The 11929-nt window shown below is 67.9% G+C and overlaps 1 protein-coding gene across 1 annotated transcript; it reads right to left on the reverse strand.

The window, feature by feature from the left end:
* Nucleotides 1–8086: 8086 nt before the first annotated feature.
* Nucleotides 8087–8986, reverse strand: PRR18 (proline rich 18). Its single transcript, XM_045842558.1, has one exon. The coding sequence runs from the start codon at nucleotides 8972–8974 to the stop codon at nucleotides 8192–8194; it is 783 nt and encodes a 260-aa protein (XP_045698514.1). The 5' UTR covers nucleotides 8975–8986; the 3' UTR covers nucleotides 8087–8191.
* Nucleotides 8987–11929: the final 2943 nt, after the last annotated feature.

Raw genomic sequence — 11929 nt, forward strand, 5'->3', positions numbered from 1 at the left:
GTCAGCCCTCAGAACTCTTCCTCTTTGCTTTTGTGGATTCATCATCTAGCCCTCTACTCATGCATATTTCCACTGTTTCCAGCCTGCTGCTGTCACAAATAATACTGCATTAAAACCCCTGTGCATGGCCCTGGCTGGTGTAGCTCAGTGGATTGGGCGCCAGCCTGATAACCAAAGGGTCGCTGGTTCAATTCCCTGTCAGGGCACAAGCCTGGGTTGCTGGCCAGATCCCCAGTAGGGGGCGCATGAGAGGCAACCACACACTGATGTTTCTCCCCCTCTCTTTCTCCCTGCCTTCCCCCCTCTCTAAAACTAAATAAATAAGATCTTTAAGACAAAACCAACCAACCACAGTGCAGGGGCCATTCCGTCCCCGTGCAGATAAGCGTCCCGGGTGTCCGAGTGCTGGAAGTGGGATCTCCAGGCCAAAGGGTGCGCGTGTGGGTGTCTTGTTTCTCCTGGTTTTAAAACAAAGTCGTGTCTCCATCTGAAAGCAGCCTTGACCGCCCTCCCCTGTGTCAGATGAAGTGGTCTCTCAACCCTGTGTGAGCCTCTCAGTCAGGCCCTTAGATTTCCCTCCTGTGTCAAGAAGTGAATTTTAAGCCCTGGCTGGCGTAGCTCAGTGGATTGAATGCAGGCTGCGCGAACCAAAGTGTCGCAGGTTCGATTCCCAGTCAGGGCACATGCCTGGGTTGCAGGCCACGGCCCCCAGCAACCGCACATTGATGTTTCTCTCTCTCTATCTCCCTCCCCTCCCTCTCTAAAAATAAATAAATAAAATCTTTTTTAAAAAAGTAAATCTGGTGCATGTGATACTGTTTGTTCTGAAGCCACAGCCCGACGCCCCGTCCTCGGCCACCGGATCTTCGCTGGGTCTGCTCAGCGGTTTCCGCCATCCTGTTGCTCCTCGAGGGTATGGAGCGTCTGTGTGTGCCAGTGAGCTGTGTGCATGTGCACGTGTGTGTGTTGGTGAGCTCTTTTTAAGTTTGGGGGTCGGGGTGGTGCTGTGGGTGGCAGAGCTTATACTTGTCCCAGTATTGATATTTTTAGTTTTTACTTAAGAAATGTGCAGTCTCCCACTAGCACGTTTTAACCTGTGAACAAAAATAAGGGAAATGTTATTCATTTTGCTTGTGGGGGCCCAGCCGCCTGGAGATGTAGCAGCGAACGCTGAGCCGCCAGCTCTGTGGGGCTTCCTTTCCGCCGCCCGGAAAGTGAGACCGCCGGCAGAGGGCAGCGCGGACTCCCGCCGGGTGTGGCTGGCTGGGCAAGGGCGCAGCTGGCCCATGACCCTCGCGGGACACGGCCCCGTCGTGGCCCCCACAGGCCCCACCGGCCTCTGCCCTCTCGTGGCGGCGGGCGTGCCGGAGGCAGGTGAACTCATTAAACCGCCAGGGCAGCCCAAGCGGCAGGTGTGAGTGTTCGCCTCGCTCACAGACGCGCGAGCCCCAGCCCAGAGGGGTGAGCAGGCCGCCAAGGTCGCGCAGAGCAGACTAGGGGCTGGGGACGTCGGACACAGAGGCAGCGAAGACCGCAGACTCGGTGTGCCGGCCCTCACGCACACCGCCACCGCCAGACTCCAGCCTCGGTTCTCGCCGCGGGCCTCGGCCTCCGCCTCGGCTGGGCGCGGCCCGGGCTGTGGGCGCGGTCAGGCTGCCCAGGCCCGGGCCGCGTTCTCGGGGCTCCGGCCCCTCCTTCCTAAAGAACTCGGAAAGCTGCGGGTTGCCTCAAACTCACCGCCGCACGCCCTGGGACCTGCCTGCCCGCGCCCCGGTGTCCCGCGAGCCCAGCGGGATGGGGTGGGGGGTCCCTGGGGAGCGCAAAGGCCTCTCCCCGAGCGCACCTGCTCGCCGCTGGCGGCGGCCGGCCTCCGCGCCGCTCCCGCCTCCCCCCTGCAGAGGGCGCCGTGGGGCAAGGAACCGCGCGCAGGGGGCTGGATGCCCACGCCGCGCAGGGGGCTGGATGCCCACGCCGCGCAGGGTGGGAACCCCGGCTCCGGGGGCCGGTGGGTTTTCCACGGTGCTCATTGGTTTCAGTGTGTCATGCTCTCTTTTGTGACCGTGGATGGCCAGGCCGCGTGAACTCGTCACACGCATTCACGTACAAGCGGCATTTTTCTGAAAGCTTGGTCAGGATTCGCCACGGCCTGCTCTCGGCCCGAGCGGCGCCAGGCGCTGGGCGTTCAGCGCCCACGCACGGGGTGTTTCCTGCCACTGCCTCAGGCGCGAACGGAGGACACCCGGCCGGGAACCGATGCTTCCATCGTTAACAACTGCTACCGCCCGCGGAGCCGTCGCTGCGCCTGCTCCGCCCAGGTCCCCGGGGCTGCGCCTGGTCCCCCCGCCCCTGGAAACCGCGGGCGCACGCGGGGCGCCCTCGCGTTAGCGGGCTCGGATCGTCGTAAGGAGTCCTGACTCGCCGGGCCGCACGTTTCTGTTTCAAGGGTGTCAGGTGTGGGGTCAGGATGACTTTCCCCCCGAGCCCAGCCTTACACCGTGTTTTCCACGCGTGCAACCCCATGTGGTCCCCACGGCGGGCACGGAGCGAGGTCGTGGCGTGCAGGTCGTCCTGTGCGGACTCACGTCCCGGAGGAGGGGCAGCAGGCGGGGACCAGGTCCCGGAGCCCGGGGCCCCCGTCCCCCACGGTGCTGCTCTCACCCAGCCCCGGGGCTCTGCCACCGGCCGCGGGGCTCTGAAGACCTGCCCCTACCCCCCAGGCTCCCTGGGGGCCCCGGACCACCCTGGAGCGGGAATAATGACCTTCTCGGGAGAGGGCGGGCCACTGGACGCAGCAGAGGAGGAGGAACTGCACCGCCCCCTCCCGCAGGCCCGGCTCTGGGGGTGGGGGTGGGGGCGGCAGGGGAGTGGAGCCCCTGGGGGCGGGGCTGGAGGGGGGGCTCCCGAACGGGTGGTTTATGAAAGGCAGGGAACCCAGCTGGCCCCAGAGAGCCACAGCAGCACGTCCTCCCGGGTCTGTCCGGTGTCTGCTGTCCCCCCCCACCCCACCCCACCTGTCGTGAGCTCTTCTGCGGGGGAGGGGGGGCAGGTACTCTTTTTAACTGGGGTACATTGGGCTGGCCAAAAAGTCCGGTTTTTCCATAAAATAAAAGACGCGTTTTTCATTTTCACCCATAGCTTTATTGATTGGGATGTCTTGGGTGTGTCGGCTGTCTCCCTCGTGGTAGAGCTATTCTCGTGGACTGTTCTCAGCTAATGTCTGTCTGTTCGATCGCCGACAACGCCAGCTGGTCCGCCCGCCCGTGGGGCACCGCCCAGTGGGGAACCTCCAGCACGGAACCTTGCGAACCACCGCAGACACGTGCGATCAGTCACCGCCCCTTCTCCGCACACAGCACAAACCCTTTTTTCACATTTCAGCTTTGCTTTGACCACTCTTGAAACAAGGAAGCATAATATGCTGAAAGTCTTGTGTATTTTCTTCCGTTGTCACTATTTAAACGGCCACGCAGAAATTCACCAGTGTGGTTTTTCTAACGCACCCTGACATGACAGCTGCCACAATGCAGTCCGACAGACTGGTTTTGAGTGAAGTGAAAGACAGCCAGGCGCTACTGCAGCCATCGCAGGGAAAAACCCCACACGGCCTTTCTGGCCGGCCCCATGGAGTTCACTGCCGCAGAGCTCGCCCCCTGAAGGGTCAGCCTGTGTCTGTCAGCAACCGCTCGAGGCTGTGCAGCCGGCACCACAGTCAGTGTCAGAACACCTCCAGCGCCCGAAAAGGGTCCCCAGCACCCACCCCCACCCCAGTCACTCCCACTGCCCCCCTCTGGCCCCCGGGAAGCACTGATCTGTCTCCATGGATGTCAAGGGCTGGCCCATGTCCCCCCAGAATTCCTGTGGAGGCCTAACCCCCAGCCCCTCAGAGCGGCTGTATTTGGAGACCGGCCCTTAAACAGGCGCGACCCTCCAGCGTGTCCCTGGGCTGCCGAGGGAATGACCAAAGCGGAAAACCTGACACTGGAGACCGGACGGTCCCACTCGGTGTCGGGGTGAGTGGGGGGACGGGAGCTCAGGCGAGGGCAGAGGAAGAGGAGGGAGGGAGTGAGGGAGAGAAGGGGCGGGAGGACAGGGAGGAGAGCGCAGAACCTGGATTCTGCAATTTAAAACAATCATGACGCTTTTTGTGAATTCTCATAACTACGCATTTCTTTGCAGCGTTTTCCTTTTTCAGTAGTCACACGACGGCCGAGGGCCCCCGGACATTCGGGGGGGTCAGTGACCTCACAGCCTGCGGGTCCCGGCATGACCGGCACCATGTGCTCCCCGGCACCTGCTTCGGCCCCTTCGCTCTGTGCTGCACCTGAAACATTTGGGCGCTTCTTTCTAAAATTCGGGCAAATGTCCCCTCGTCTGTGGCAGAGTGGGGATGACTTCCAGCAGGAGCCGCCAGGCCCTGGGCACAGCAGGTGCCCCAGGAAGGGGCCCTGCCTTGCAGGCCGGTCCTTCAGAGGGTGCGGCTGGGCGGGGCACCGCAGGCGGCCACTGCCTGAGTCAGCGTTGCTCCCAGCACTGCCTTCTGCCTGCCCCCACCTCCCCCGCCCCGGGGGTTCCTCCGCAGGCCCTCAGCCCGCGCGGAATGGGGCGCTCGCTGTGCTGAAGTCATGAAGAGCCCTTTGTCCGGGGCCCTGGCACCTCCGAGCGGGGACTGTCCCAGATCCGCGGCGTGACTGTCACTGCCAGCCCGGCGCTGCACCTGCGGCTCACAGGGGCCGGCGCCCAGCAAGCAGGGGTCAGCGACAACGGGCCGCAGCCAGCTCCACGGGCCGTGCCAGGCTCGCCCCACACCTGCCGCTCTGGACAGCACCCGCCAGGCTTGTCCAGACGGGGCCTGCGGCCACCGAGGGCGTGGGGGACCGGGGCCCCAGCCAGCCCGGCTGCGGCACCGTGAGCGGCCCCCCGGATGCAGCGCCCCCTTCGGAGCCGCGGGGTCCCACCCGGCACCTGCCCTCCTCATCTCGCCAGCCGTGTCGTGTCATTCCCCAGACCGAGGTGTTCGTGCTCCCGTCCTGGCAGCCACGCCCCCCGCCCCAGCCCTCCGCTGTGCCACAGGCCAATACGACCCAGGGCGCTCCCCACACCCCCTGCGTGATCGTGGTCCCTGAACTGTCTGGCCCTCCCGCCCGCAGAGCGGCCGAGTGGTGGTCCGTGGTGGAGGCCGCGGGCCTCGGTGGGCAGAGGCACGTCCCTGCGGAGGGTGCCACCAAGGTGCAGACATGGGGGTGCGCCTCCCTGCCCGGCCCCAGCACCCTGGGTCGCCGTAACCACTGCACCACCGCCACGGGCCCCTGGCTGGGTGGGGACACGTCACGGAGAACTCCCCCCTTTTCCACAAAGCTGGCCAAGGAGGCCCGCCCACGTTGGTGGGGAATGCGCAGCCTCAGGAACGAAGGGGAGTCCCCTCGCGGATGCAGTTTCACAGCGGACCTGGGCCGCGGGGCCTCGGGCCTGTCACCAGGAACCAGGGGCGCGCCCAGGTCTCCGTCACAGTCTGTCCCAGCCCCTGGGACACGGCCCCCAGCCCGCCGGCCGGCTCACAAGCGAGACGCCGATGCCCCACGGCCCTGAGGCCGGAGCTCGAGGTCAGGGCACCGGCAGGTTCCGTCCTGGTGGAGACCAGGTCTGAAGGGACAGAGGCTCAGCCCGTGGCCCTGTGTCTGTTCCACCTGCGTGTCCGTCCGCCCGCCTGCAGAGCCCCCTGCGAATGCGCCACCTTCCTGTTCGTCTGTGGCCCGCAGGGGCGGCGGGGGCCTCTCGGCTCCACAGCGGAAGGCGCAGGCAGACCCACCGATCTCGTCGGGGCCAGGTCCTCTGTTTGTCTGTCCGTCCGTCCTACAGACCCTGCCCTCGTCCCCCATCGCCCTTGCATTACCCACAATCCTCCTAGGGCCACAGGCCGTTTCATCTTGACGTGTGTCGCCTCGTGATATGCACCCTGAACACGAGGTCCCCAAGATAACGTGGAACCCTCCGCCTGCCAGGGGCCGTCTCTCTCGGGGACAGGGGTCTCCATGTCCCTCAGCAAGACCGCTGACTTTGCCTCTCCGGTGTCACCGTGCCTCGTTCGGTGCCCAGACGGCCAGCCCTCTGCACTCGGACGGGGCGGGAAAGACAGCTAGTCCGAGGGAGGGGGCTGGGCTTGTGCAGCTCCAGGGGGGAGGGGTGCTGACGCAGAGCCCACCGTGGGCGACGCAGCCGGTCTAACCCAGCGTGTGGAGCACGGCAGGGCGTGGGGGTGGGGGTGGGTGGGGAGGAGCACAGAGACCTCCACGAGAAAGAAGCGAAGCCGGTGTTTAAAAGCGCAAGGACTCAGTGTGAAATGCACGGAAGGCGACACAGCCCAGTCCAGCGAGATAAACATGGGGCTGGTCATCGACTTCGACAGGACGAGCCGGGCTGAGGGGACACGTTATTCTTCTGTGCCTGCTCTGGTCTGGTCACAGAGACTTGTTCCTGCTCAACCCGACACGAGACCAACGCACTCGGATGCGCGGGGGAGGGGTCCAGGAGCCGCCCAGCATCAGCACAGGCGGGCGCGACCCCGAAGAGGCGGGGGCTCGCCCTCTGAAAAAAGTCACTCCACACCGCTGTCCAAGGCCCCCTGTCGTCGCCACTGTTTTCCACACGGCGACCGGAAACCTGGCCCGTGCACACCGACCCCGCGCCCCACCCGGCCACCTCCCGCGCCCCCCAGCCCACCCTGCGCTCCGGTGGGCCCCAGCACCGCGCCCCGCCTCCGCCCTCCCTCCTCCGCCCGGCGACCCGCCCCTGCACGCAGGGTGCTGTGTGGGCAGCACGCCCCCCGGGGACGAGGGTTTCGGCAGAAGTCGCCCCCGGCTCCTGCCCTCACCGCCTCCAGCTGTGCTTCTGGAGACACGTGTGCATTGGGGGGAGGGGGTTGTGCACGTGAGAGCGTGTGGGACGGCGTGTGGGCACGCATGTGTGCAGGACTGTGAGCAAGTGTGCACACACGAGCCTCTGAGAGCATGAGTATGTGGGTGTGCAGAATGTGTGCGTGATTCAGTGCGAGGGCTGCGTGATCGTGTGAGCCTGTGTGTGAACAGGTGTAAGCGTGTAGGTGAGCGTGCATGTGTGAGCCTGTGTGAGCGTGTATGTGTGAGAGGGCAAGCATGTGTGAGTGTGTGAGCCTGTGTGAGAGCCTGTGAGTGTGAGCATGTGTGTGAACATGTGTGAGTGTGTATGTGTGAGGGCAAACATGTGTGAGTGTGCAAGCATGTGTGAGATGTTAGAGCATGTGCATGTGTGAGAGCGTGTGTGAGCATGTTAGAGTATAAGCATGTGTGAGTGTGTGAGCACATGTGAGAGCGTGCGAGAGCGTGGGCAGCGTCGGTGTGGGCTCGCCCCCGGCCCACAGCATTCACGGCGGGAACGCCGCGCCCAGAGCAGCAGGGCCGGGCGAGCGGCGCCGTCGCGGCCGCCCCGCCCACACGCCAGCCCCGCACCGGGGGCCGAGCTCCTGGCCTTGGGCCTCCTGTGGACAGGGACGGGGACCAGGTCACCTGCTTCCACGCTGTCCCACCCCCACGTTTCCCACTGAGCAGAAGCCACCGTAAATACAGCCCCACGTCAGCCCCACAGTAGATGGCCACCCTCCTGGGCCACCACGCCCTCCTCCTGGCCGTGACCCGCTGGGTGACTCGCAGAGAGGGGCACCCACGGGTCTCGGGAACCTCAAAGAAAGGGGTGGGGGGCTGAGAGGCACTTTCACCACCGCCTTCTCCCCCGGGGCCACAAGGACACCTGTGGGCACGAAGAGTTGGGCCAGGAGGGTGCGGGAGGCCGGCTTGAGGGCAGAGAACTGGGGTGTGGGGCTGTGGGGGTGGGTGGGGGAGGGAAACCGGCTGGGCAGGAGGTGGGCCGGGGGTCAGGGGAGGTCGTCTGTGTCCCACAGGGGCCCGCTCGGCTCGCGGGAGCCAGGGCGGGTGCAGAGGACGTCGGACGAGGCTGTGTCTCCCACGAGGTCGCCCGGGTGGGGCAGCACGGCCGGGCGTGGGCTGTGGGCCCTGGGTGAGCCCGCCCAGTCCCGGCAGGGCCCGCTCCCCAGTGCCCAGGGCCAGAGAGCCCCAGGAGGCCCACCTGGGTCACAGGTGCCCAGAAGCGGGGAGTGGGCTTGGGAGGAGTCCGGCCAGTGCCCACGGTGGCGAGCACCCGCTCACAGCGTGCTCAGGTGCGGCAGCAGGTCCAGGGGTCGGGTGCGGCTGCGCGCCGCGGCCGCCGCCTCCACACCTCGCAGCCACTCGGTGCACCTGCGGACCAGGTCCTCGTCCACGACCTTGGCCTCCTCCTCGTACTCCACGTCGTCGTACTTGTGCCGGTCGTTGAGCAGCGACACCTTGAGCACGCGGCGCAGGTGGGCTGGCCTAGGGCTGGGATCCCCGGCCCACCGGCCACAGGGGGGCAGCGGGACACCGGGCAGGCGCGCATCCAGGCCTCCGGGGCCGCCTCCCCTCCGCGGACCCCTGCCCTTGGCTCCGGGCTGGGGGCCCAGCGGGAGCGTGGCGCTGGCCAAGGGTGCGGGGAGCAGCCGGCGGGGCCGCACCCGCAACTGCTGCTCCAGGTGGCGTCTCTGAAGGCCCGGGGTGGCCTCCGGGGGTAGGTTCAGGGGGAAGCGCGTGGCGGCCTCACGCCCTGGCCCCAAGGCAGCGGTGTCCGCGGTCCCCGCGGGGCCTGGGCTGGAGCCGGCCGGGCCCTGGGCGCGCCGAGGGGCAGGGCCGGGGGCACGGCCCGCAGGGGGCTTCCTCAGGGTGGCGGAGGGCCAGGAGCGGGACAGCAGTGCTTCGGGACGCGCGGGGGGCCGCTGCGTCTCCCTGGTGGCAGCGGGCGGCACGGGCGCGGGCGGCGCACAGGTGGGCGCAGCCGTCTTCCGGGGCCTGCGGGGCGGCGGGCGCGCGGCGGAGACCCGCGGGGCTGGGGCTGGCGGCGGCGGGAACGGCATGGCGCGGCCCAGCCTGCGGAGCCCCAGCGCGCTGGGAGGACGAGGATGGGGGGCCTGTAGTCCGCCGGGTGTGAGCCGGCACCCTCCCCGTCGGGGGGCGGGGCCAGCACTTGTTCTTGCTCCGCACACCCCTCCGTCCAGCCGCGTCTGCGCTCTCTCCCCTCCCTGTTCCCGGAAGGCAGCCGGGAAGCCTAGGACCCGTCTCTTCCCTCCACCCCGGGCCCCCAGCAGGGCCCCCAGCGCCCGCTGTACCGCCGCCCACTGCACCCTCTGGAGAGGAGGAGCCGTGGCCGGGACGCGGCGGTTGCATCCAGGAGACGGGAGACTCCGCGGGGCAGGACGGTGGGGGCGGGGGCCACCGGCAGGGCCAGTGGCCGCTCGGCAGAGGCGGGGCCGGCCGCGCAGTGGGCGTGCCCTCTGTCCCGGGAGGGTCCTGCCCGGGGCGGAGAACCCTCCCCAGGCTCCCGAGCGCATCCGGAAGGCTGCGCCCCGCACCCCCGTACCCCGCGGAGGGAAGGCTGCGGGACACACAGGCGGGCAGAGGCACCTCCGCGCACCGCGCAGCTTTTACTTTGCGGACCGGCAGCGCCGCGGCTGAAAGACAGTCCCTTCAAACCAAAGCCCAGCCGTCTGCGCACAGGCGAGGCGGTCGTCTCAGCAACGTGATGAGGGCGTTGGAAACACCCGACAGCGCGTCCCCTCCCGGACCACAACGCGGGGTCCTCACTGCCGCAGCGGTGGCTCCCAGTGAGAGCGTCCCCACTGTCCACTCCCACGACGCGTGTCCCGGAAGGGTTGTCACTGTTAGTGTACCAGGAACGGTTTGCACGACATCGGCGTGACCCCGCAGCCAAGAGGGGTGCACTGGACTGTGCACACGCATGAACCGTGGCTTCGCCGCCCTGGTCAGCGGGGGCCGCCGAGTGAGCACGTGCACCGTCAAGATGACCGGGCGAGCAGAGCTGCGAATCTGCACCCAGTGTTGCGTGGAGCGCGAACGTTCCTCCACGGGAACTTTCCGGTGACTCAGGGGGCCGCAGCTGCGGGCCGCTGTCTCTGCCGCTGCCCAGGTGTGTCGGACGCAGTCCGGGTCACCGGAGGTCTGCCCCAGGTCCCGAGAGCGAGCGCCGTGCATTTTGCCCCAGGGCTCACCCTGGGGGGAGGGGCCCGGGCACATGAGCGAGGGCGGCTGGTAGTGGACGGTGTCCGCCGGGAGCGGGCCTGGCGGTGAGGGGCAGGGGTCAGACACCGTCCCCCGTGGGCACGGCCCGACGTGGGGGGGGGGGTGACTGCTGAGGGCCGGCTGGGCGGACACCCAGAGACTGAGTTCCGGCCGCGGAGGCTTCTCCCCGCCCCGCCTCCCGGCCCCCCACGTGAGCTTCCCGGGCAGCGGCGGCTGGGGGGCAGGTGGGCCGCCCCCCAGTGAGAGTGGAGCTAAGACCCCCTCCACCTGCATCCCCTCATGGCGGCCTCGTGGCTCCTCACAGACGGAGACCGAGGCTTGCCCAAGGAGCCCGGGGCCGGCCCCCAGGCCGAGGCCAGCGCCCCGCAACACCCCGGCGCACTCTGAGGGCCCGCGGGGCTCGGCTCTGCGGCTCCGGCTGCTGCTGCGCACCCCGTTCTCGACGTAAAGCCCAGACTCTAAAAACGAGTTCACGGATACACTTGAAAACAGCAATAAACATTCTGCATTACCAACCAACCCACTGCGTCACCGTCGTTTCAAAGAAAGATCGGGACAAGGGGCGGGGTCTCTGAGCAGGTCTGCGAGTGCGCAGGGCGGCAGAGGGGGCAGGGCGCCCTCGCCTCGGGGTTGCGGCGGGAGGAGAGCCTGGGAGGGGGCCCGAGGGGGGACTGCTGCCACCGCGCACAGAGCGCACGCTCCGGGGGCCAGCCACAGGCCCGGGGAGCGGCTGCTCTCCGCTCAGAAAGCGCAGTGGAGCACCGCCGGCCCTCCGCACCGCGGGCTCTGCGTGTGCGGCTCAGCCAGCCTCGGAGCAGTTACCCGGGGGAGAGGCTGTGGGAGGCCTCGCACACGCGTTGGGTCCTGCTGGGGACACGCATGCAGCGTGTCGCCCCTGAGCCAGAGGCTCTGGAGCCCACCGAGACAGCCCTCCTGCGCCTGCCGAGAGACGGAGCAGCCCGGGACACCCCGTTCGCCCAGGCCGGGGCTCCCCGGGGACCCTGCGCCCTCACGGCCACAGCGGGGTCCCGTGAGCACGAAACCCAACACGGCACATGCACGCCACGCCTGGCGCAGAATGTCACCCGCCCCCGGCGAGTCTGCGGCTGCTGGAGGCGGGCTGGGGCAGAGGGCAGCCGGGAGCCCCTGCAGGACGACGCCTCGGGCGGCCCCAGGCGACTCTCCAGCACCGTCTCAGCAGCCCCTCCGCCAGGGCCCTTCCCCGTCCCATGGTGGACACCTCCGCCCGGAGCCCCCGCACGCTCTGTCCCGGGACCCCGGCGCACCGCAGCAACGCGCCCACATGCTCCAGGCACGCCCCGCCCCCAACTCACCGCAACAGTGGCCTCCGGCCGGCAGACGGGGCACACCTCCGGGATGTGGTGCATCCGCGCTGCCCTCTGCGAACCCCTGCCCCCTGGCCGCCCAGGTTCATGGTGGTCGCTGTGGCCCCGCTCCGGTCTGGCTGCCAGACAGCGGCCAGCCAGACAGCGCACAGGCGCCGAGGGCAGGGGGGTGCGGAGAGCAACCGCGGCCCACCTGGCTCCTCCCGCGCCTGCCCGCCCACCCCGCCCCAGCACCCCCTCCTCTCCCGCACGGTCTCCTCTGGACGGGTCCCCTCCGAGACACCGTCCCATTCTCTCTGCCCTCCAGCAGGCTCCAGCCCCCCCTCCCCAGGCGCTCCTCAGGGGCCCGGCTCCTGCCAGGCACCCCCCGACCCTTGCTCCCCCCGCCCTGGGGCACCAGTGGCTGGACCCTCCCTGCCAGCCTCG

This window comes from Phyllostomus hastatus, unplaced genomic scaffold (genome assembly GCF_019186645.2).
Source record: "Phyllostomus hastatus isolate PE091 unplaced genomic scaffold, TTU_PhHast_1.1 phas_contig_40, whole genome shotgun sequence".
In the NCBI taxonomy this organism is placed as follows: Eukaryota; Metazoa; Chordata; class Mammalia; order Chiroptera; family Phyllostomidae; genus Phyllostomus; species Phyllostomus hastatus.

Bases quoted from the DNA above. Each gene is read 5' to 3' on its own strand.
- PRR18 (XM_045842558.1), bottom strand. From the start codon at position 8,974: ATGCCGTTCCCGCCGCCGCCAGCCCCAGCCCCGCGGGTCTCCGCCGCG.